General features: G+C 35.0%; 1 protein-coding gene across 1 annotated transcript; it reads left to right on the plus strand.

The window, feature by feature from the left end:
• On the plus strand, window positions 1–27124 carry LOC137405110 (DBH-like monooxygenase protein 1 homolog). The gene is made up of 12 exons (XM_068091334.1): window positions 1–110; window positions 373–414; window positions 5753–5921; window positions 13649–13762; window positions 14729–14878; window positions 15626–15814; window positions 18953–19036; window positions 22417–22605; window positions 23066–23174; window positions 23762–23922; window positions 25632–25814; window positions 27011–27124. The coding sequence occupies exons 1-12, from the start codon at window positions 1–3 to the stop codon at window positions 27122–27124; spliced, it is 1614 nt and encodes a 537-aa protein (XP_067947435.1).
• The last annotated feature ends 409 nt before the right edge of the window (window positions 27125–27533 follow it).

The following is a 27533-nucleotide window of genomic DNA, read 5'->3' on the forward strand; positions in this document are numbered from 1 at the left end:
ATGACTGCCGACCAAGGCCATCTGCATCATCCACACTGGACCAAGATGAGCCAGCCATGGAACCTTCACTTTGCTCTTAAAAGCCAACAGCCGCCAAGCAATCTGAAGAGGTCACTCCCGGCCTCTTCAGACCAAAGATCGCACCAGAGATACGTATACCAAATTTTTTAAAGAAAGTCAAGTAACGATGTTAATTAATTTAGTAAATATCGATGTCCATGCGATTTAATAATAGAGTAAAATTCCTAACTTTGAGATTACAGACAATGCATTTTACGAGTGATAACATTTATTACGGCCTATATAAAAATTTCGCGCTGATGATTGGCTAAGGAAGCGACCTCATATTTATCGCTCATGGTTTCTTCTCAGGTGTATTGCTTGTGACGTCACGAAAGAAGCACCCACTGGAACGTGAGCTTTTTAAAAGAGGGCCTCATTCAAACGCATATATCTCTGGACAGGGTTGGTCTACAAAGACAAAATGGCATCAAATTGTAGCTGATGTTTTAGCCTTTTATGGGTCTTAATTTCATTAAATCGAATTTTTTGACGCAACCACATCTTTAACAATAAGCTTCAAAGGCTTCAAAACACCGCACATATTCAGAAGAATTTGCTTGCATTACTGCAAAAAGAAAATAAACTCCAAAACGCTCAGCTAGACTCAATGGATGGTTGCCTGAAGGAGCTAGTAGAAAATGAAGCCAAAACCAAAATATAAAAGCAAAAACGTTCTACAATCAAAAACCAAAGAATTTGCTATCACCATGTACTGCTATTCTCTAAAAGCATCCGTTTTCATCAGTTCACCAAATCATCAGTTTTCTACAATTTTTCTGATGCTGGCTGCATAGCACCTAAGACCTAACATTTATATTCATGGCAGACTGCGATCAGTGTACCATATACCAGTGTGTATGCATTTGTGTATGCATTTGTGTATGCATTTGTGTATGCAGTTTGTATACTTAGTTACCTGACATGTTAGCCCATAACAGAGGGCAACATTGATGATTTTGCAATTTTTTAGAATCGATCAATATACACTTTTACTCGCACTTTACATATGAAATATTAAACTTTATGTTTACAAATTTGCAGGATAAAAAATGCATAGTGTATATGCTGTATATATAAAATCTGAAACAATTATCTTGTGTACTTTAGTGGTTATGTCAAATTGCATGTAGCAACAAAAATGTCTCTTCATTCTTTCAATGTAAACAATGATGACTCACTTGCCTGACTAGGTGAAATTGAACATAGCAATGATGTTGTATCACAAAGAATGTAGCTATTTATGTAGGACACCATGGCTTTGCATTGCCCAGTCTAGTATAGTTAATTGGTCTATAGATCACAACCAATAGATTACACAAAATCTAAAATGATTTTATTTGCAATGTAGTTTAAGCATTAAACAATTGCTGGTTGCATACACATAGTGATAAATATGTCTCTTCTGGGCTATAGTTAAGAAACAAAAAATGCTTTTTATTATATTTTGAATATATTATAAACTGGTTTTAGAACAACAAAAGAAAGAGAACAGTTTCAGCTATAGACATTTTTTTAAAATAGCATTTCTCACATACAATAAGCAAAGTTCTATAATATTGTAATGTTTCAGAAATATTTTAGACCAATAGTTGAGGAAGTAGCAATAGCCAATAGCAGTTTGTTAAGGACTCTATTATTGAGAGGTGAATAAATTGGCTAGCAGAACTTTCACTATACATTATAACTGTCTCTCTGAAAACAGAGTGGTTTTTAGGAAAAACAACAACTCACAAGTTTTAGTTTGTGAGATTGACACTAACCAACCATCTTATTGCTTGTCTGAATAATTGTGCACATACTTAGTACACTTGATGATCTCTCACAGCTCGCAACATCATCAGTTGTGATGGATAAATTAAGATCATGCCATGCTGAAAGCATTCGGAATGAATTTTTCTCACATGGGAATTGAACTCCATTACCCGATGTATAGTCCAGCTCTCTATCCACTACACCACTCAGCCGACTTTCCACTTTCCGAATTAATTATGCATATACTGATTCCTCATTATAATCTCTCACGGTGCATAATACTAATGATATTTCTACTTTGATAAGAAAGCATGCTGGGATGTTGAGGAAAGAATATTGCATCAAATGGGTCTCAAATTCACAACATTCAGTTTGATAGACGAACACTGGGGGTCCTACCACACAAAGTTGTCGTCAGAATAGTCACTTTTAAAATCCTTGTCGTCACTTTTAAAATCACGTTCGTCACTTTTAAAATCACTGTCACCTTTTTCAAGTTGGTAACCAAAACAACCTCTTTCTTCGCATTCGTTATTTTAATACAAATATCCATTTTGGTGGCACTGGGTTGCATTAAAAACCTGAAACTTGCTCAGTTTGAACTTCTGCTAACTAAAAGCATGGCTCAACCAGCGACCTTCACAATCTTATTAGTGATGTTTGGGAGAGTTGCTGATTACTCCGCGAAGAGTGACAGCCGTCTTAGGTTTTTAGGGCTACATTTCTTGTACTGAAAATAGACCGAGATTGTCTATGATAATCACTGCCAGTCACAGACTTGGAAACGGATTTGCTGTCATTGTCGTTGCATTACATTGCTGTTCACTTTAATTATTTGGCAGTCTTTAAATGCTGGGCCAGATGCTTCAAACCAGAACTAGTGAAGTTTCGGTTGACCGTGTTGATTTTGGACAAATAATAAGTTAGTAAAGATACGGCTATACGTAACAAATTTTTCGTTGGTTCTAAGCGAAATCACGAAATGATTGAAACACACAGAATTATTCCGCGCTGCTAGAATCGTGCTAGTGAGCACGATTCCAGCAGCTTTTGCAATGAGTATAGTCCAAGAGACGTATAATTACACACAATAAAAGTATAAGTGCAATTCAACATAGTACACAATGCAACTGCTTAGATCGCGTTATTGTATGTATTTATTGTTTGGACGCTGTAGCTACAAATTGTTTATTTTTTATTTATATTTCCTTTTCAGCAGCAAAAGTTTTGTGGTAAAAAATGTTGCCGTCTTTAGCACAATCAAGTCGGTTGTATCGTATTTACTATGGTGAATTTTCTTAATATTTTTTTGCATGTCGCATGTTGTTCTCGGACTACATATATCTTAAAATTAGCAAGATTCGTGCTCGCTAACCAACAATAGCGCAACTTAAACAGTTATATCGTGTGTTCTATGTTGAATTGCTTTCGTACTTTTATTGTGTGTCGCGATACATGTCTTGGACTATACTAATTGCTAAATCTGCTAGAATCGTGCTCGCTAATAATTTGTTTAATCTTTTAAAAGCGTTTTGTCGACGAACTCGGTGGGCATGCACAGCTCAAATAATTCTGTGAATTTCGACCGATTAATTCTGCGTTTTTCGGTCAGAACTCCGAACCAACGAAAAATTCGTTACGTGTAGCCGTACCTTTAGTAATCTACTTACACAATTATCGTCACCTACATTGATAAATGGTCGTCTCGTCTGTCACTTTTTAAATATCCCTGTCGTCGGGTCGTCAGAATCGTCACAAAACATGGGAGGACCCCCAACACTCTAACACCTGCATCAATTTCCCAGACACATGAGTAGTAGTGCATTTAGTTGCTAAACCTGATGATCTCTCACTGCACACTGTACTGCTAGGGTACTAGTCTTTAATATAATAAGATTCGTGTCCATCTAAAAACTTGGTTGGAGGTTGTAAAAAGGAGTGCATCATAACGGCTTCGAACTCATGACATAACACCTGCACCAATCGACACCTTTGCACATATAGGAATACTTATGCTGATACTTATTACGCATGATGATCTCTTACAGCGCATCGGACTGACAGGGTATTAGAAGTAATTTTTTTTTTGGAACAAACAAAATGTAATTCCATCTCATGTCCATTTCAACATACAATACAACTTACATCAAATATTGCTAAATATATCCCAAGAGATCACTGACCAGTTCTAAGAAGTGTAAGATGATATTCTTTTACGCTTGCTTACATCCTGTAATATCAGTGTTACTCTGACTGATTACTGATTACTGTTACTTTGACTGATACTCCTACAGTGTTGAGCACCAGTCAAACACGTAGGAGTACAAATGTCAATGACCTGTCTAAAAATGCGTATTATATAATCGCTATGAAAAGTGTCCTTTGATTGGCTGTTCATCGTTATTATGTCAACTTATTCCTTGCTTTTTGGTCTTTAAAATAACAAACCACAGAGGAGTGTACTACACAAGTACACAAGTGTTTCTAAGTTTAGTAAGGTAGGTGTATAATATTGATGTTTATAGAAACTGCTATCTTTGTACAGATTTACTGTGCATTCATGATTTTTTATTACTGCAGTGTGTTTTGCATTTTTATACAAACTAGTAGGTCATTGAGAAGAAACTCATATTTATTGAAAATGCTGATAAATGAATGCATCTCTAGATTTTGTTTCTCATTTGTTGCGTGTCCAAACTACAGCAGCCGTGATCTAGTGGTCCAGTAGAGCCATTGTTTATATAACAAATGCTCTTAAAACACACGTACAGCATCTGCTTGCAGTGAGATACACTCACAGCCTCTGTTTGCAGTGAGACGTCATACTTGATCTTCAAGAGATTGCTCAAACATAAATAACATTATAATATATCAACTTCTATTTTTCTAGGTTGTGATACTTCAACGTGGCAAAGTGCTGTTGTATTTGAAGTATTAACCACTTAACTGCACACAATTTGGTGTTTGGCTGAATCTTGAGCTAAATCTTGCTGCAACGTTTTATAAACTTATCACATGATGCTTATTAATTTGCTGTTTAATTGAAAACCTATTAGTTTGTCTTAAATACACCTGAATGTACTGTATAAATTTATTATTCAAGTAGGCCGTCTAGAGAATGTTGCTTGAAAAAGCTGTTCAATGCATCCCTAGGTTTTGTATCTCACTAAATAGACACTCATGGTTTAGCTTTTATGGTAGCAATAGTAAAACTGTACAGTTTGCATCATTGATTCTTTTGATTTATTTAAAAATTAATGAAATATTTTCATTTATTTAACAGCAATTTCATGAAACCGTTTTGTTAATTGTAGTAGTCATATTTTTGTATCATTAAAGAATAACGGGTAATGATAGTTATAAGGATACTAACAATAATAATACTAATTATAATAATAATACTAATTATAAAAATAGTAATAGTAATAATAATATTAATAATAGCAATAATTATAATAAAATAACAGTAATAATAATAACGAGCCCCAGTTAAAAATTTATGTCTCCATTGATTTATGAAGAACACTGAGAACTAGCTGTCAAATCTTATAGGTTTATGAATTGCTGTTAATTCAGCACCATTTTGTTGTATCACTAAAATATACCTAAATGTACACTCTTGTTTATTAGGTGGGTTATTGCAAAACTTTATTTCCTCTTGGAAAGATGCAAAGTACATAAAACTTGACATATAAGAGTTCAGCACAAAATTAAACATGGGTACACCATTTAAATTAGCCCTCACAGAAAAACCTCTAATAGGCAACAATTTTGCATAGTAAAGCTAGTGAGCTCGTAAAGGGAACCATAATGAAAGATATCCATGCCTGACTGCTCTGTACGTTTGTGGCACACTTATTAAAAATGAGTACAGTTGCATATATATGCGTAGAGCGGCATAACTGGTGTACCAATAGGTATTTATATTTTTTATTAGATTAGAAGAAAAAATGAGATTTGCGGCAGCACTACTCATAGTATGTTGTTGCTGGCTGGATGTTGGAAAACCATCATCACTTAACAACCTCCCAAATTGGCTGGTTCTTGACTCGCATGACAAATTCAATGTTAGCTGGACAGTTGAGGGGGAGACAATCACCTTCACGGTAAGACGATTCTCAAATTATCATGTCAGTTTAATCCTTCTGTAAACATCTTAAGGTGCAATGATCATACTCAATGCATAATTTGAAATGTTGATCGACTAGAGGGTTGTGATGCATTAGAACTGAACCACCTCATTGCAGGGCAGTATGCAGCACGTTTGTAGTGCATTACAATTTTCTACTATGCAGTAAATATTTACTGCTACTGCACTCCTACTACAAATTGCCACATTTGCCAAATTTACCATAAAACCTCTATTTGAACGCCGCCTCCTATTGACCGCCACTATAGAGGAAAGGTTGAAAAATAGAGCGCCATGGTGGGTGTTCAATTAGAGGTCTTACGGTACTCCCGCTGTGAACTTGGATCAACTTGCATGACATATTACCTGTAACTCAATTATTCGCAAAGCACAATCTTCAAAGTTTGAAACTCTGTGTGTACTGCAATTGTACTGCATGTGTACAGCGGTTGTACTGCATTTGTACTGCATGCGTACTGCATATGTACTGCATGTGTACTGCAATTGCGCATTATTATGTGGTTGATACTGTAGATCAATGACACTGCTGGCTTTCCAAGCATCTCTGCAGCGTTGTACAAAATTGTCAGATTTTCTGTTTAGCAAGCTCATGAACTTGCTTTCTAACTCCTATATCAAGTTGAATGAGTCAGGCATTCTCACAATTACCATAATAAATTTTGGGTTTGTGTGCTGTATTTTCATTCACATGATGTATTAAACTCATCATAGATTCTTATTTCAACCAGATACAACATATCCATCGTGATCAATTTGTTTGCCCACTCATACCATACTACTATATTACTATACTACTAATACTACTCATACTACTATATTACTATACTACTAATACTACTCATACTACTAATACTACTATACTACTCATACTACTCATACTACTCATACTACTCATACTACTCATACTACTCATACTACTCATACTACTCATACTACTCATACTACTCATACTACTCATACTACTCATACTACTCATACTACTCATACTACTCATACTACTCATACTACTCATACTACTCATACTACTCATACTACTATATTACTATACTACTCATACTACTCATACTACTCATACTACTCATACTACTCATACTACTCATACTACTCATACTACTCATACTACTCATACTACTCATACTACTCATACTACTCATACTACTCATACTACTCATACTACTCATACTACTCATACTACTCATACTACTCATACTACTCATACTACTCATACTACTCATACTACTCATACTACTCATACTACTCATACTACTCATACTACTCATACTACTCATACTACTCATACTACTCATACTACTCATACTACTCATACTACTCATACTACTCATACTACTCATACTACTCATACTACTATACTACTCATACTACTCATACTACTCATACTACTCATACTACTCATACTACTATACTACTCATACTACTATACTACTATACTACTATACTACTAATACTACTCATACTACTCATACTACTCATACTACTCATACTACTCATACTACTCATACTACTCATACTACTCATACTACTCATACTACTATATTACTATACTACTCATACTACTCATACTACTCATACTACTCATACTACTCATACTACTATATTACTCATACTATTCATACTACTATACTACTCATACTTCAGATTGAGTATTATTCACATCTAGCAACTGTGTTGTGATTGCATCCAAACCAACTCGATATTTGGTTCAGTGATGATTTTCACAAAAAAAGCAAAAGAGGTCCTGTGCAGATATGTACAGTGCAACGTGAAAGTTCCTACCGCATATATTACTGTGAAATGTGCACTAGCAACACTCCCACTGCATCCAGCACTGCTTACAAAGCAGTAAGCAATACCCTAACTGCACTAATACTGTTTACTGCGCATTGTAAAATAATTGTACTGCGTGTTTACTGCGTGTAAACTGCGTGTATACTGGGTGTTTACTGCGTGTATACTGTGTGTTTGCTGCATGTATACTGTGTGTATACTGCGTGTATACTGCGTGTATACTGCGTGTATACTGCGTGTATACTGCCTGTATACTGCGTGTATACTGCTTGTGTACTGCGTGTATACTGCGTGTATACTGCATGTATATTGTGTGTATACTGCGTGTATACTGTGTGTATACTGCGTGTTTACTGCATGTATACTGCGTGTTTACTGCGTACTGCATACTAATAAAAGCATGCAATGAAATTACACTGCATACTGCATGGCTGTGACTCGCTTACTACTGCACTGCTAATGTAACTACGGAGATATTAAACCATAACTGTCACGAACAACTTTTATCGTATTTTCTAAGTAAATCAGACACGCTGATTCCGATTTTGTACTCAAAATAAAGATTAGTCCACTAACCTTCAAAGTCATTTAGGCTTTTTTAAAGCGTTTCAATATCCGTTTCAAAAACAACACAATCGGCATTACAAGCTCCGCCCATAAATATGTGACGAAACCTAGCTTTTTCAGAAACAGAAGTTGGGAATGTTTAGTCCGATTTAGAATAATAGAGATGGGTGTCTTAAAACCCATTATTATCTAAATCCAGCCTGTAAAATAGTTTCAGTTTTTTATGAAAGGGATATAAACTATTTAAAATTGCTCGCAGCTTGTTACATGACGTTTAAATGGGCTGGACGCCGAGAAAAATGAGCTCAAAAAGCGCGGTTTTATCACGAGCTAGCGTTGTTATCGCGCTTTTTTAAATATGCAATGTTAAATAGCTTATCTACCTTTCAGAAAAGACTGATATTATTTTTAAGGCTGAATTTAGATATTAATGGATTTTAAAACACCCATCTCTATTATTCTAAATCGGTCTAAACATCCCTACGTAACTTCTGTTCCTAAAAAGCTAGGTTACGTCAAGTATTTATGGGCGGAGCTTGTTATGCCAATCGTGTTGTTTTCGAGACCGATATTAAAACGCTATAAAAATTTTTTCATTACTCTGAAAGTTAGTGGCCTAATCTTTATTTTGATTACAAAATCAGAATCAGCATGTCTGATTTACCTAGTAAATATGATAAAAGTTGTTCGTGGCAGTTATGGTTTAAAGCAAACGTTTACGGCAACTATGATGCATTTTACATCTGGGCACCAGTGAGTGCTTATCAATGCGCAGTTATGATTTTTTCGTAATGCTTTCAATCCTGGTAAACTCTCCCTGAACTCTTCTCTCCCTACATCACTTAACAACTATTGGTGTATAATTTCTCATTGGATGATACTTTCAATCAATCCATGTTTTTCATAACATCTCAAAATATTTCCTATGCTAAGAGCTCTGTCCATCAGTTTGTCCAAAGCCACGGGTGGGTATTGGACAAAAAGATTACACCCCACAATTTTCGAACTCTCAACATTTCAACGTAGACTGACACCCTAGCACTTCCGTCAATCTACCCCTTGGCCACCTTTAGGATTAATTAACTGGGCTATTACTTATTACACCTGAAAATCTCTTTTAGAGCACCAGACTGCCACTGGCCCTATACAATGTTATCATATTTTTCACTGCGTTTACCTATGAATTTACCTAATATTGAACTAGATGTTAAATCAGCGATGACTCAAATAGATCAAGACAGACAAAAAAGTCTGTTTTGATCTATTTGAGTCATCGCTGATTTAGCATCTAATTCAATATTTTAGTAAGGCGACATTCACTGGTTTTCATTAAACAAAATAACTAACCGAATTATTCAACAGCCAGACAATGACCTACAGCAAGGAGCTGTGTCAGTTAATGCATAAAATATCTGGCAAGCATTTATCTTTATCAGTTCAATCTATATTAGCTGGCTATCAGTTAAAAAGGTCAATATTTAGTCCTTGCCTTTTGTACTTTAACCGAATTATTCAGGCGAATAATAGTTTTATGAGTGCAACAGGAACTGCCAAAATTACTGGCTCAATGACTTGGTATATGGTTGCATATGTGACTTGTAATACTATACTCGTATGGCTTATTATCTATTTGAGTTGTTGCTGATTTAACATCTAGGCTGATATTTCAGTAGGTTGGCATTCACCGGTTTTCATTAAACAGAATAACTAACGGAATTATTGAATTCATTTCTTTTACTTCTAGCAATGAACAAAGATACAAATATCCAATAGAATTATGCTTTTAAATAAATTAAATTAATACTAAATTAAATTAATTGAAAATACTTTTAAACAAATTAAATTGTTTTTTTTTGCACTGCTAATGTAACTACGGAGATATTAAAGCAAACGTTTACGGCAACTATGATGCAATTTACATCTGGGCACCAGTGAGTGCTTATCAATGCGCGGTTATGATTTTTTCGTAATGCTTTCAATCCTGGTAAATTCTCCCTGAACTCTTCTCTCTCTACATCACTTAACAACTATTGGTGTATAATTTCTCATTGGATGATACTTTCAATCAATCCATGTTTTTCATAACATCTCAAAATATTTCCTATGCTAAGAGCTCTGTCCATCAGTTTGTCCAAAGCCACGGGTGGGTATTGGACAAAAAGATTACACCCCACAATTTTCGAACTCTCAACATTTCAACGTAGACTGACACCCTAGCACTTCCGTCAATCTTCCCCTTGGCCACCTTTAGGATTAATTAACTGGGCTATTACTTATTACACCTGAAAATCTCTTTTAGAGCACCAGACTGCCACTGGCCCTATACAATGTTATCATATTTTTCACTGCGTTTACCTATGAATTTACCTAATATTGAACTAGATGTTAAATCAGCGATGACTCAAATAGATCAAGACAGACAAAAAAGTCTGTTTTGATCTATTTGAGTCATCGCCGATTTAACATCTAATTCAATATTTTAGTAAGGCGACATTCACTGGTTTTCATTAAACAAAATAACTAACCGAATTATTCAACAGCCAGACAATGACCTACAGCAAGGAGCCGCGTCAGTAAATGCATAAAATATTTGGCAAGCATTTATCTCTATCACTTTAATCTATATTAGCTGGCTATCAGTTAAAAAGGTCAATATTTAGTCCTTGACTTTTGTACTTTAACCGAATTATTCAGGCGAATAATAGTTTTATGAGTGCAACAGGAACTGCCAAAATTACTGGCTCAATGACTTGGTATATGGTTGCATATGTGACTTGTAATACTATACTCGTATGGCTTATTATCTATTTGAGTTGTTGCTGATTTAACATCTAGGCTGATATTTCAGTAAGTTGGCATTCACTGGTTTTCATTAAACAGAATAACCAACGGAATTATTGAATTCATTTCTTTTACTTCTAGCAATGAACAAAGATACAAATATCCAATAGAATTATGCTTTTAAATAAATTAAATTAATACTAAATTAAATTAATTGAAAATACTTTTAAACAAATTAAATTGTTTTTTTGCAATAAACATGAATCGAGAACTATAACTCATGAAATTCTCTAGTACATACTAGACAGTTACTTTCTTTGATGCCGGTCATATATGATGACCTTGATATGTCCTTTAGAAAGGCATATTCACTATTCATATGAATTTCTCTAGAAGGGTGATTGATGAATGAATGCGCTGCTTTTGAAGAAGTAAAACAAGTTTATTACAGCGAGGTGGCAAGATGTTTTGGGGTTACTCTTGGCAGCAAAACAGATGTCCCCAAAATCAAATAAACGACCAACACATTTGGAACTATTGAAGTTTTATAACAATTAGACTTTGTACAAAAAACTAAATTTTCGGTAAATCTTTACACGCATGATAATAAAGATCTTTGAACTAGCTTGTTAGGTTTGATCCTCTGCTATTTTATTCAACAGTCAGACTATGAACTACAGCAAGGAGCTGTGTCAGTTAATGCATAAAATATCTGGCAAGCATTTATCTCTATCAGTTCAATCTATATCAGCTGGCTATCGGTTAAAAAGGTCAGCATTTAGGCCTTGACTTTTGTACTTTAACCGAATTATTCAGGCAAATAATAGTTTTATGAGTGCAATAGGAACTGCCAAAATTACTAGCTCAAAGACTTGGTATTCGATGCCAAAAGTGATTAGTAATACTATAGGCCTACTTGTATGGCTTATTAACTGACATTACTGCAAGAGATATCGATAGTACTGAGACTATAAACCCATTTTTATTGTGGTCACATATAAAGCCCTCAACACAAGTCAAAAAATAGCAACGTTGGAGATAACTCCCTTGACATCCTAGATATTTGTGATTAGTCTTATAAAATGTTAATGCATACCTCTTTTGAAACGTTTAATAAACCTCTTAATATATTTGTAATATAAGTAGGCTACTCACGACGGTCTCCAGGAAATGGAAAAAGGAAGCTCTCCATACACCCAAAAGCCAAGAAGGCTGCGGCATCCTGTAGATTCATTTTAGATGCATGGCCTCCCAAAGCCGATCTGGCATTCTTAGCCTAAGTTCCTACAACATAGTCAGGCGCGTGAGAGATACCTGCATATGCAACAATATTACTTATTTTTAGTTATCTCCCTTGACATATAAGGTAATACCCTCTTATATAATCTTATTTAAACTAGGGCTTTTGGCAGTCTAGAGTGTCTTAGGAGATCATCAGAGTGCGCTGTGAGGGTTCATCATACGTAATAACAATCTGCACAATCATTCCAAAATGTAGAAAGGCAATGAATTGGTGCAGGTGTGAGAGTATTACTCTATCAAGCAGAATGTTGCGAGTTGGAATCCTGTTCAATGCAGCATTTTTTACATTTAATTGTGGCTTATATTGGTGTGTACACGGCTCTTATCATAGTAAAGATTTCAATTATATGTACCTTATAATTAAGATGACCGAACTTTCTATGTCAGCACAAAAGGAATGTTAAGACGGAGTAAGGAGACGCACTCGGCTCTTATTATAGGAAAGACTAGCTAAATGCCCGGTGTTGCCCGGGTAATAAAAAATGTTTTTGCACAGAAAATTTACTTTCAATCAACATATACAACATCTACCATTGTATGCTTTAAAAGAAGGTGCTTGTTTATTTCTCTGTACTGTGTTTATTTATGTGTACCAAGTTTATTTCTGTGTAATTCATACTGTATCGGCTGCAGTACCTGCTCCAGCTCTATCCTGATTGCAATAGTCTTGTTGGCTATGTGAGTTTAAGCAATTTTCTTCACGTATGGGCTTATATTTTTCTTCTTGTATGACTTCACGCACAACGTTAGCTGCAGTGTTAAGCGTGAAGCCATGAAGCCATGAAAACTTGGCAAGTGTAATAAGCATGTGTACAATTTATTCCTTAATATCCAGTTTGACATCGTAGCGTATTGGATAAATGCCTGTTTGCAGAACTGGAGGCTCCAAGGTTAAATCTAGCAGATAGCAGATTTTTGAGTCCTGAAACTTTGTTTATAACTGAACAGACAAACAGACGAACAGACAAACACTGAGATTTATTATATTAAAGATGAGTGCAGACTTCCAACTAGCTCCAAGTGTGCTAGTGTTTCTTTAGTATAAGATTTTCATTTATTATTATTTTCTTTTTAGAAAGTGTAAAAGTAAAATAGTTCTACATTTAAATATAAAAATTTAGAACTTTACTGTTTTCATTTTCCACATTCAATGCAATTTCTCAATGTTGTAATGTAATTCATTACAACCCTTGCGATTTATCACCTAAATTGTTAATATATCTGTAGGTGACATGTGAGACTACAGGATGGGTTGGACTCGGGTTCTCTCCGTCCGGCAGCATGGCAGATGCCGATATCATAGTAGCTTGGGTAGCGGATGATGGCTCTTCATATCTGTTGGTGAGCTCAAGGAATTAGTCACAGATAGCTGATATACTTCCAGCCGCTCTGTTAAGTGTTACGTTAGCAGACGTTTTATTAGATGTTATACGAATAAATATTTCAAAGATTGGATGCCAAATCAAATTAAACGAAAAGCGTGACTGTCGGCATCATTTTTTGAGCCCTCTTTTTTTTCTGAACATTTCAACTGCAAAAAATGTTTGTGGATTTTAATCTTAAAATGTCTTGGCAGTCAGATCACTTGAAACAACAAACTAAATCTCAAACGATAAAAAAATATTTATGCTTTCTAGTAAAAATCTCAAATAATTTGATGTGATCAGATCTTTAAGATACATCAGTTAGTAAACTAACCTTCCTCCCTAGAACATTAATGTCCTTGACATGGTTTATTCCCCTTTATATTAATCTATTCATATTCACAGAGCTCATGATATGTAAGATATGCTGCTATAAGTCTTTTACAGATGTAGGCCTACTTTTTAATCGTGTGAGACATCTATAATAGCAATGTATCTGAGGCTATATTTGAAATTTTATTCCAACAATAATGAGTGAATACAATATAAAATATATGTCAATAGAGACGGGTAACATTGCAATTTGAACTCATAGCCAATGACAATAAAAGAGGAACAGAGAGCCAGGAAAATATTGACAAGTGTATCTCTAATCATTTGCCGCTAAATTGAAATTCGGTTATCAAGTAGATCACTTTGACATGTAACACTGCAATTTGAACTCGTCGCCAATGACAATAAAAGAGGAACAGGCAGCCAGGAAAATATTGACAAGTGTATCTCTAATCATTTGCCACTAAATTGAAATTCGGTTATCAAGTAGATCACTTTACTTTTAATGGTAAAAGTACACACTGATGCGCCACAAGTGATTTCACTTGCAGATTAAGGTCTTGTGATGATAAAGCACTTGCTATAACTTGCTATTTATTGTCACTTATAGGATATGTCTGCCACTAGCAATTCCCTACCAATAAAAGATACCTCACAGGATGTCAGACTGATATCAGCTTTAGAAGCCAATGGAATTACTAGAGTTCAATTTCAAAGAAAACTTGACACTTGTGATGACAATGAAGATAACATTATCACAGTGAGTTCACAGTTTGTATCGAATGTATTTAAGGATTGTCGACCTACGGATAGGTCACCCGATTTGAATAATTAGAAGGGTTGTAGAAAGCTGTTAAACAGTTTAAAAATAACAGATTTTAGATGCTGCCTACAGACAAATAAATCTTGCTCACAACAGCTAGTAAAAATTGTTGCAATACAGAAAAGATGCTGCTTATACACATTATTGCTAAACATCAATACAGATGTTGCCTACAGACAAATAAATCTTGCTCACAACAGCTAGTAAAAATTGTTGCAATACAGAAAAGATGCTGCTTATACACATTATTGCTAAACATCAATACATCTATTAAAAAAAATCATGTAAAAGCTCATATTTTATTTTACATTTTGATGTCTCCGTCAAAGGTAAAACAGAATTCTTACTATAATAAGAGTTGTGTGCACCCGTCCGTCTGTTCGAAGCCACGGTTGAAGGTCGCGGAAAAGATTGCATTGTGTGGGATTTGAACTCGTGATATGCCGCTTGGCAAGACAATATTCTTATACCTGGGTTGTTAGCCTTCCATCTTATCAGAATATTTGTCCATTCCTTAATATTTGTTTTCTATCGTCACACTTAACACACTTTCACTAGATTACCAGGGTACTAGTGTTCAAGCTATTTAAATTTTAAATTGAATTTAAAAAATTTAAATTTAATTAAATGAATGAATTTTTTTGCCTATTGTTAGTCATGTTAGTGTGTTTTGCCAATTTTTAGTCATCGACTACTCGACTGATCTATGCCTACCAAACTTCAGATCCAAAAGACAACCGGTTTACTAGTACAGACTACCATGGATACACGAACAGAGGATCAAAGTCTGTCTACCTACTCGAATCTACAACTGGAAGCAAGCCAACATCGTTTCCAGCAGATGCTAAAACATTAGACTTTAGAGTCAACAATGTAAGTATATAAGCAACATAATCATAGAGAACCTCAAAATGGTGAAGTTTTGAAAGCTCAAGTTTTAGTCGTATTTTTTCAAACAAGACAGAGTGAATCTTGTGTTAGTTTTAATCATTAAACTTACAGTCAACTATTTGCTATAACAAGAGCTGTGTCTGGTCGAAGCCACGCTTGGAATGAGAAAAACAATCACTTTCAACAGGATTTGAACTCACAACCTTTGGTGTAGCATATCAACAAACTATCACTTGCACTAATCCACCATCTTACCCCATTTTGGAATAATGATGCACAGAGTTATTACAGCTGATGAATTCTCACAGGTCACTGAACTGCCGAGAAAATAGTAATAATGAAATAACCATAAAAATAAAACGGTATAGCTGCAATAAAACAATAATGAAAGACAATTGGATCTAAAATAATACCAGACTGCACCAAATTAGATCTTATTGGCTTATCACACCGTAGTCAGTTTTTATTGGTAATATGCAGGCAGTCAGGGTGCCGATAAAACACAAGAAGTAAGTATTGGCACCGCTGGTTGGTAGCACCAGAAGGCAGTCGATTGGCATTAGGTTTAACTCTTTCACTAACGCATTCTACTGCATTAAATTCGCTATTCTGACCAAATTTATTCAAGTGGAGTTTCGAAAATTCAATATACCATTAGTATTCACGAAATATCTCGAAAATCAATGCAGATACTGTTTTACTGTAAAATGCATCTTATTCAGAATTTTCAACAAGATAAATATAAAATTGTTAAGTGAATTTCACTCTTGCAAAATTTCTGACGCTTCCTTTGCGTTGAAAGAGCGCGGTAAAATTATTATTGCCATGACGATAGCGATTTGGTTTTCCCGTTTTAAAAACTGACTAGAAATGAATTGCTTAGCAAAAAGATTTTTGATTGGTTGCACGTGATTGGCAACAAGGTTGTTTCATTGGAGACAAAATGTGATTGGTCTAGCTAATGTGTAGGCTTCGTAATCAAAAGAAAAGTGAAAACCTATTGATAAGCCGATAAGGCTTATCAATAGCAAGTGTTAAAGTGTGGGTCTACCAAGCTGAATGACGCAACTTTGAATCCTGCATGAAGTGATCTTTTATCTCAGTCTTCAACTGAAGCTTTGGACAGACAGACACGGTACCTTATCATAGTAAAGATTTCCTTTAAAGGATATCATTTTTACGTAACAATGACATGCCTAATTACGATAGCGAGTCAATTGTCATTAGTATAAAAATAGGAGATGGTGAAACCATTACCTGCCTTTAAAATTATGTATGGTATTGCGTGTATGTATAAATTTTTATTGGAACTAATAATTATCGACAAAAGGATGTTTTTCTTTACATGCCAAAACAAAAATAGGAAGATGGAAATCAGGAATTATTGAGTAGGTTACAGTGTTTTAGAAATTAGTAATCGGATAGTTAGATTATCAACTCCGAAAAACCACTACCAATAAGAGCAACGGTGGTTCAGTGGTTAGTGCCCTGGCATGTAATCAGCAGGTCTGTGGTTCGAATCACAGAAGGACCGTTGATGGTGTTAGGATGGGCATCCAGCTACAATTGCTCCTGTGTTCAATCTGACTAAACCGGCTCCCACATCTGCGCTACAGCGTGGATGTGAAGGGTGCTAGCAACCCTGCAGGACTAATAACCAAACCTAACAAAGAATAGAGGAGTTCCTCTGCGAGCTCCTCCACCCTTTCTCGCTACTCAACAACTAGCTAATGATGGTGTATCAAACATGTGTCAAATGGCAAACCGCTGTTGAAACTTACCAAAAAAATCATGGTTATACTAAAAGAAAGAGAACCATGTTCGCTTACGTCCTCACAAAACATTGTACTTAAAGAAAGAGAATCTAATAGTATTGTGGAGGAATCAGGATAATAAATGGTAGAATGTAGTGGTTGTTCATAACATGAAACATACAGTGGTGGAAGTTTTTGTCAAAAAATTTAGAATGTTTATGGTGCATGTTTAGGGTTTTTAGCAAGCATCAGTGTGTTTCTCCTCTACTATCAGTGCATTCTTTGCTGTTACTTTCAAGTTTATCTCCTTGGCTCACTGTATAATTTTCCTGCAAGAATTATTACCAGTTAAGTTTTTGTTAACTTCAGAGTTCAGAGTTTACAATTTGTAACCTAATTTAGGTCACCTGATTTAGGTCACCCGATTTAGGTCACCCGATTTAGGTCACCCGATTTAGGTCACCCGATTTAGGTCACCCGATTTAGGTCACCCGATTTAGGTCACCCGATTTAGGTCACCCGATTTAGGTCACTCGATTTAGGTCACCCGATTTAGGTCACCCGACTTAGGTCACCCGATTTAGGTCACTCGATTTAGGTCACCCGATTTAGGTCACCCGATTTAGGTCACCGGATTTAGGTCACCGGATTTAGGTCACCGGATTTAGGTCACCCGATTTAGGTCACCCGATTTAGGTCACCCGATTTAGGTCACTCGATTTAGGTCACCCGATTTAGGTTACCCGATTTAGGTCACCCGATTTAGGTCACCCGATTTAGGTCACCCGATTTAGGTCACCCGATTTAGGTCACCCGATTTAGGTCACCGGACTTAGGTCACCCGATTTAGGTCACCGGATTTAGGTCACCGGATTTAGGTCACCGGATTTAGGTCACCGGATTTAGGTCACTCGATTTAGGTCACCCGATTTAGGTCACCCGATTTAGGTCCCCCGATTTAGGTCACCCGATTTAGGTCACCCGATTTAGGTCCCCCGAATTAGGTCACCCGATTTAGGTCACCCGATTTAGGTCACCCGACTTAGGTCACCCGATTTAGGTCACCCGATTTAGGTCACCCGATTTAGGTCACCCGATTTAGGTCACCCGATTTAGATCACCCGATTTAGGTCACCCGATTTAGGTCACCCGATTTAGGTCGCCTGATTTAAATAGTTAGAAGGGTATGTAGGCAGCTGTTGGAGCAGTTTGAAAATAAAGGTTTTTAAATGCTGCCAACAGACAAATAAATCTCGCTCACAACAGCTAGTGAAAACCACAGCAACATAAAAAAGGCGTTTATGCACGCTATGTCTGCACATCAATACATCTATTTGATCTTCTCAAAATTAGTCTTGTCTTACAGTATAATGTTCCTGCAGAAGATACCACCTACTACTGCGCCTTCATCACTCCTCCTAAGCTTGAAGAAATACATCATATTATCTCAGTAAGTAAGCGCTATTTTATTACATCTTGTTGGAGACAATGTGTTTGAAATATGATTTGTAATAAAATTTTAAATAAAGCCGTTGACATAAAAATTTATAAATATGTGTTGCAAATTGTACATGAATTATTGATTTTTTGTACAACCCAAGATGATTGCATTCATCAGCAATTTAAAGTATATCAATAGGCTGACTTCACATACATTTAGCCAATCATTTTAGTGCTCATGTGTTTCAAACTAATTTTATTATGAGCTTATTTGATATGATAAACGCATAACGCTTTTATGTGTTTTCTAGGGTCCACTGCCATAGATGCATTATTGCGACTTTCCCAGCAATACGTAGTAACCTGTTTTTATTATTCGTTGACAACATAACCCACAGTCTTTAAGACTTGTACGAAGATGACAGTGTTGTCCGAAAACTTCTCTAAAAGAATCAGCCTAAAACAACAAAGCAATTTTAAACTTTCTAACCTAAAACGAACTTTTTTTTGTGTGAGTTCATTTTTGTGTACCGCGTGCGAGTCAGAAAACAGGTAATCAGTTATGTTGATCACATTATAGCCAATTCAGATTTTCGTGATCATACTGATAATTAAAGTAACAGCATTGTCTCTGATAGTGGTGAAAGTAATAGTTTTGTAAGAATAAGGAACATTGTGGTGAATCGTTTTAGCTTCGCATCGATCGTAGCTTCACATAGCTTTATCATCGCACGAAGTATAGATCCATTGAATTTTTGGATAGCAATGTTGGTTAAAATGTTGTCAAAATAAAATATGTACCATAATAAACATGTTCTAGATAAAGATTGAAAAAAAAACTGTATAAATATCATGAAGCAATGTCGACAGCTTTCTGTAAAATGGCTGGCACTGGGTAGATACTTGAATTTGTACATGGTTGGCAGTGAAAGAGTTAAATTTCATTACAAAAATCTGAAGTTAACGTTCATGAAATGAGGATGTTCATGTTGTCTCGGTGTCAGGTTAACCGCAATCAATTGTGACACCGTTTGACACCGTGGTGAGGCCTCATGTGTCGGTTATAAACGGTGTTCGATTGAAGTTGAGGTCGATAACCGAATTGGCATGGTGAGACAAATCGTGCAGGTCTAATTTACACAAGTTCATGTAGTTATGATATAAAATAGTCTCTGAACCATGGAGTACAATTATATAAATTAGATCTCAATCTCTGATTGACTCTAATACCGATCTTGTTTTCTTGTGGAATTGGGGCTTTCTTATATATGATAAAGCTGACAGACGCCAGCCGATATTGACCGATATCGGATGATATGGCTAATTCAGCTGATACGGCAGATATTAGGGATTTTAAAATATAAGTCATAGTACTTACTGAACCTTAATCAATAAACAGCAAGCCCAAAGAAAACATTAAAAAAATTTACCAAACAAAAATGAGTGTTAAATACATAAATATATAAAAAAATATTTGGCTACTATAGGACATACCCCATCACTAACATACAGTGTTAGGTGTGTGCTGCCTTATGGATGTGTCGGCTACAGTACAATAGGTTAGTTACATTGTGATAGCTACGGTATGTAAATCATTAGGCTATTAACAGTTTTTGAAGCTTTTAAAAGCTCCTAATCTTGAAGGCTCCGAGCTTTATGACCTACACATACATAATGTCCTGCTTCAGCGGATGAGAAGAGGAGTGGGTGGTTGTTACCTTGTTTCGCTTAACTTACCTTGACCCTCCATTGAATCAGATCAGTTGTCAGATTGAAAATAAATTTGATTTATGAGGAGGGCATGAAGCCAATAAGGTCACATAAATTAAGATAATGAAGGAAGGAATAGAATAGTGATCTGCTCATCAGAGTAGTGTGACGCGCGATCGAATGTGTCAATCAATTTTTTACAACGGTGTGGCGCGGCGCCTGGAGGACTGACGAGTAGGAATATGACTGACTAAATTATGTTGGGGAGTGTGTTTGACCTTGAGCACATATTTTGCCAGACTCAACTCTAGAAAGGTGTTCAGTTCTGCAATGTTTGCCATAAACTACCACTCGGTATAGGACTTTATCCATGGTTATATGATACTAGCTGTGCTACCCGGCATTGCCCGGGTAATAAAAAAGTCTTTGAACAGAACATTTATTTGTATTTAACATATAATAACATATTTCCCATTCTAATTTTCAAACTACATATCATGAGAGAAGTGTTTTGTGTAGTTGAAATAAATTAAGAAAAAAAATAAAAACAACTGTAAAGGTTTTTAAACTTTGTCAAACAACTGTAACTTTAAAACTTCATATCATGAAGAAATGATTTTATGGTAATAAAAGCGCTGGCACATTGCCAATAGAAAATTCCAGTAAGCTAACTAATGATGATCACTTAGCAATCATCCTGCTTAGCAGCAAAGCCATTGGGTATTTGCTCTCATATAATGACTTATATCTGGTACTAAATGACTATCATATAGCTACTCAATCTCGTTGGCCTAAAGGGCACTGCATCGGTGTCGTGATCAGTAGGGTCCGAGATCAAATCTTCTTCGGTACCGATTCTTAATTCCAAGATTTTAATAGCTATAACTGGAGGGACACACATAATACCTCGAAAAATATATATATAGACTAAAGATGAATGGATACAAACTATTTGGCATCGGGAAGATGCCAAATAATTTGTATCCATTATTCAAGCCTGGGAAGCATAGAGTTCAAACCTTACAAGAGATTTCGACCTTCGTAAGGTCGAAACATAGTAAGGAAAGAAATACGTATTGAAACGCATCCAATATTTCAAGAGGTGCATATTATCATTATACAAGAGGTTTCGACCTTCGTAAGGTCGAAACCTCTTATATAATGATAATATGCATCTCTTGAAATATTGGATGCGTTTCAATATTTCCTGCCTTTCGACTGGCAGGAAAGAAATATTGGATCGCATCAGCTTGGCTTTATTAATGACCATTGCATCACCGATACTAAGTTTATCACCACTATCGAATAATGTTGTCAACTGACTTCCTTACTTCTTTTTACTGTTGTTTAAATTGGCGTTGTTGCTGGTTTTGTTTGCTTGACCTCAAGGTAGACTCATGGTGGTAAAATTAATAGAACAAACCCAGCCACCAAAACTGATTAGTTCCTCACAGATCTAACTATAGATTTCTTTGTAAGGTGACTCACCACAAGTACTCTTCAGTTACAGATAAAAAGTAGACAATCTTAGATTTGGTTTGGAAAAAAATTAAAAGAATGTGGGATTCTGATTCAACAAGCGACCTTAATTACCAAATAACATGTTATTATGTGCCTATAACTGAACTACCGACAGTTTTCATATTTGATTAAATAGATTTAACTTTTGTTAATTAATAGATCGAACCATTCATAAGTGAAGGAAGTGAGGGTTTGATTCATCATATCCTGCTATTCGCTTGTTATGGTCTCTCGGAAGAGCGTATCCGAAACAATAATAAAACTGAAGGAATTTGCTACACCGATGAAATGCCAGAATTTAGTGACAACTGTTTCACTACTATACACGGATGGGCTAATGGGGGTGGGGTAAGTGTGTATCTTTGCCTTTTCATGGTTGTTCAGTCTATTTTAGCATTTTTCTTCTAACTTGCTTCAAGTTAGATGAATTTGTTTTGTATTTAAGAGTGTCTTCTTATTATTTAATTTAAATGAATTGTCTTTATTATAGATAAGAGTTGTCTTAGCATTATTTAATTTGGATGAGTGTGTTTGGTATATAAGAGTTGCCTTCCTATTAAGTAATTTGAGTGAATCTGATTTGTATATTAGAATTGTTATATTATTATTTAATTTGGATGAATCTGCTGTGTACTTAAGAGTTGTCTTCTTATTAATTAATTTATATGACTTTACTTTGTATATAACAGTTGTCTTCTTATTATTTAATTTGGATGAATTTACTTTGTATATAAAAGTTGTTTTATTATTATTTAATTTGAATGAGTGTTTTGTTGAAAACAAATCAAAAATAATTTGCTTTGTTCAGGCATTTTATTTCCCTGTGGAAGCTGGATATCCTATAGGAGGCTCTGATGGATCATCCCCAAACTATTTCCAAATACAAATACACTATGACAACCCTGGATTGCTAAATAGTGAGTCAAGTTTTAACTAATTTCAAATACAGTCAAACTTTGACTTACGATTGCTTTAGCATACCGAATTGCCAATATTTAAAATTAAATTCCATAAAATATTAAACTCTGAAACTAAACGATATCTTACATTTTAAATTTTAAGTCTTAGGACATGTCACAGCTTTTTAAATAAAAAAATTGAACCTGGTTAAAAATCAAAACAAAACCCTGAAACCTTCTAAACTGAATGAAAAATAGCCAAGCTAAATTGGTTTAAACTTTACCTTATCTAAGTTTAGGTCAGCTCTGATGTGTCTCTCCATCACCCCGTTAACTTACCAAACTGGTACGTTTCTTTGGAAGAGTAAGTTGCTTCAGCCAATGATGGTTTTATCTTAAAAAAATATTTTAGAATTGAGTAACCTTATAAATAAAGGTTAGACTACATCAGTAGCTAGTGTTCTTGTAGAATTACTAAGAATAACAATGAAATGCTATATTTATATTGCATAACACTATGAACAACCGTAAGTAGCAACTGTTAAATAAATATCTGTAAAACTATTAATAATTCCATTATTATTTTCATTGTCCCTTTTTCTTAGCAATCGTCGACTCATCGGGCCTTCGTGCCACGTACACTTCTACCATTAGAGAACAAGAGGCTGCAGTGTTTCGACTAGGCTTCCAGAATGGCATAGCGGTACCACCAACTGCTGACAAGTTCAAAGTTATGTCCTATTGCAACAGCGAGTGCACCAATCAGGTCAACATAATACTTACATCTGTAACTTGATATTTCCTGATTTTTGCTTACTACTCATTGGTGTTTGCTGTTTGCCCTGGCTATTGGCTATTAAATGGCAACTAGCAAATGGCAATAAACAACTAGCAATATCTAGAGCTGTCTAATACAATGGAACCTCGGTTCTCGAACACAATCCGTTCCAGAAAGTTGGTCGAAAACCGAGTTGTTTGAGATCTGAAACAGGTTTTTCCATTAGAATTAATATATATAAGTTTTAATCCGTTCCAACACCCTGAATGTTTACCTTTTTAGTATTTTATACATTATTTTATGTATGAAATTGCACATTAAAATGCTGACTAACACATAAAAAGCAATGTATATCTCAGAAAATGTTAAGAAAAATGGCAAAGACACAAATACCATAAACATAAATGTAACCCAGGCTAATCGTACGTTCGCGTTGTCGTAATCTTCCATACGAAAGATTACGCTAACATGAACACGTTAAAATAAAAAAAAGGATAACGAAAAGAATTATGAATAGGATTTTTTACTCGGCTACAGGATGTTCTTTTCTCTTAAAATATCTATCCAATGACACTTGCTTCTGCCTTCTTTTTAGCACTTTTCGGAAGTGGTTCATGATAGTGTTGTTAGTCATTGATGACTCTGGTGGCTGCAGCTTTATCGGGGTGGTGGAGTTCGATGAAATTTTGTAACTCGGCCCATTTGCTACACATTTGTTTAATCTCGGACAATGCGACAACAGTTGGTCACGGAGATCAAGATCTACACCCATATGCCGCTCAGCATCCCACCCTCACGTACGCACTCATGCGTCGTACCGGCGTTCGAACTCCGAATTTGGTTCGAACTACGAAGCAAGAATTTCCCGAATTTTTTGTCCGGACTCTGATTTGTTCGAACTGCGAGTCGTTCGAAAACCTAGGTTTCACTGTAGTTGCAATCTAATTGCATAGATTGCTAATTGCTAATTGCTAAGTAGTATGTTGATAATTTTCAAGTTTTCTTGTTTGAGCCGGGGTTAATTATTTTCTAGATGCTGGCAGTTGCTATTTGTATTACTTGTCAGAGTAACCATTTGCTATTTTTATTTATATATATATTACTTTATTGGCAATAATTTTATTTCAAATAAAAAAAATTCAAATTATGCCATACAACAGTGATAAAACAAAAAAGGAAAGAAGATCAGCAGTTAGCCACTAAAATTGAATACATAGTTTGACAAATAGCGTTTAAAATGCCTTTCTCTGCTGAGAGAACGAATATTAGGTGAAAGACTGTTAAAGCAGCTGGTAGTGATATTTTCAAAATAATTGTTAGTTATTGTATGCAATTTGTTCATATCCTGTAAGTTAAAATGAGTTGAAAACCTGTAATTGTCATGTAAAAAACAAAGACACAAACCATAAAAATCCTTGAAACCTTGAATTGAAGTAAAATAAATATTTAGCATAGGCAGAGTAAGAAGACGCAGAGATTTGGAAAGATCATTCGTTGGAATATTTGGTACTTATTCTAACCTAGATTCTATTTGGCGGTTATCAGCTACTGGTAGCTGTTGTATTTTAGTACTGTACACTATTTAGGAAGTTTTGTATATCCTTTTGTCATGCTACACACTTTAATTACCAGCTCATATATTTATAAACATATTTATATTATATATATAGTATTTATATTTATAGTTTTGGTTGTAGTTTTTACCAGAGGAAGGTATTGAGATCTACGCCTACCTGCTACATACACATCTCTTAGGGAAAGCTATGCACATTGAATGGTACAGAGATGGGAAAAATATTGGCTTCCTCGCTTTTGATGATTCTTATGACTTCAACTTTCAGGAAACCAGGCGTATGGAAAAGAACAAAAGATTGCTACCAGTTAGTGCAATATTACTAATATTATTATCAATAATTACTTTACTAATAATTGGTAATACTAAACAGTCTCTGATATAATATTTATTTTATTTAATTCAACCTCAGAAATTTTAGATGTCTTTTTCAAAAATACAATACTCATTCTTTATTAGAAAACTTGGACGAAAAACAAACATTTATCGACATTTTATTTTTAGAAGGACTAGGTTAACAAAGTGTCAAAACAAAAAAGTTAAAAATAGTTGTACTCGTATCAACGTTGTATAGCTCAATCTTTACTCTGTTGTGTTCGCTTTTAGCTTCAAAGGGGAAGCTATATAAATATGTTTTGACTCTAGCAGTTAGTGATCTCTCAAACTAGCTGCGTTCAAACAAAATACTCATTTTGTGTACTAATTTAATTGCTAACTTTACAAAAGAAATATTTGTGGATAAGATATAATACTAAAATGAAAATTTACCGATAACAAAGGTCAAATTCAATGTTAAATATAGTACTTTATTGGCATTAATTTCATTTTAAAAATAGAAATGTTTTTCAAATTGGAAAATGTTAAATCTACAATTTATCATTTTATGAGTACGCTGGCAGTCTAATGTGTCATGGGAGATCCTCAAGTGTATTAACTATCTGTGTAGTTATTCTATAAACCTAGTGGGCAGTCAGATCAGCGCAGTGGTTAGAGTGTTGAATATCATACTGAAGGTCATGAGTTGGAAACCTGCATGGTGCAATATTTTCCAACTTCAAACCATGACTTAAAATAGATAGACACGGTTTTTATTATAGTAAAGATTACAGTAATGGTTTTCCTTTCTTGCTTTGCATTGTGCAATGAAAAGCATATATCCGATATCAGATGATATCAGAGCCGTTTTTCTTGAGTCATTTTTTGTGTGTTAACATGTATTCAATGTTAAATACAAGGCAATAGAATAAATAAAAAAGTAGTACGCAGCTCCAAAACACATCAAGCTTGAGTTGGAATGCCTAAAAACCTTTGTGAATATAATCAGGAGAAGTCAACTCCCAATTTAATAACCTTTCTTCGTCATTCTGTGACACAGAAAGGTTTGTGAATATAACCAGGAGAAGTTAACTTCTAATTTATTAACCTTTCCTTGTCATTTAGAAGGTGCTGGTATTACTATGGTTTTTGTAGCCCACCTTCTTTGATGTTTATTTATGCTTTCAGGGAGATTCACTGAAGATCACTTGTACCTTTAATAATGAAGTTAGAGACTTTGTTACATTTGTAAGTCTGTTTACCCTCTCATCTCCTTTTGTGACCTCAATCAATAATCAATAATCAATAATAACCACTGAGTACTGATGCATGAGGTGCTCCAGAGTAGCTACTTCTATAATTGGACGCAATATTATTGTTCAGTTATATTTTCATTGAGAAAGAATTAAACTCAAACATGCTGTCAGCATTTATAAACAAATTTAGCTATCTGTTACAACAGGAGTAAAGCAAATTTTGATTCCCAAATGGGTTTATTTTGCATTATTGAAATTTCTTCTTTGTTTTATGACAGAAAATTTGATCTTTAAAGTTTAAGAGAAATCCCTCAAAGATCAACTATGATACTTGCTTAGTATACTATACGCAGAGGCTGTGTGTTTTTTAAAAACTACAGGCTGTGTGTGTTTTTAAAAACTACAGGCTGTGTGTGTTTTTAAGAAACTACAGGCTGTGTGTGTTTTTTTAAAAC

The sequence above is a fragment of the Watersipora subatra genome, chromosome 9, assembly GCF_963576615.1.
Source record: "Watersipora subatra chromosome 9, tzWatSuba1.1, whole genome shotgun sequence".
NCBI lineage: Eukaryota > Metazoa > Bryozoa > Gymnolaemata > Cheilostomatida > Watersiporidae > Watersipora > Watersipora subatra.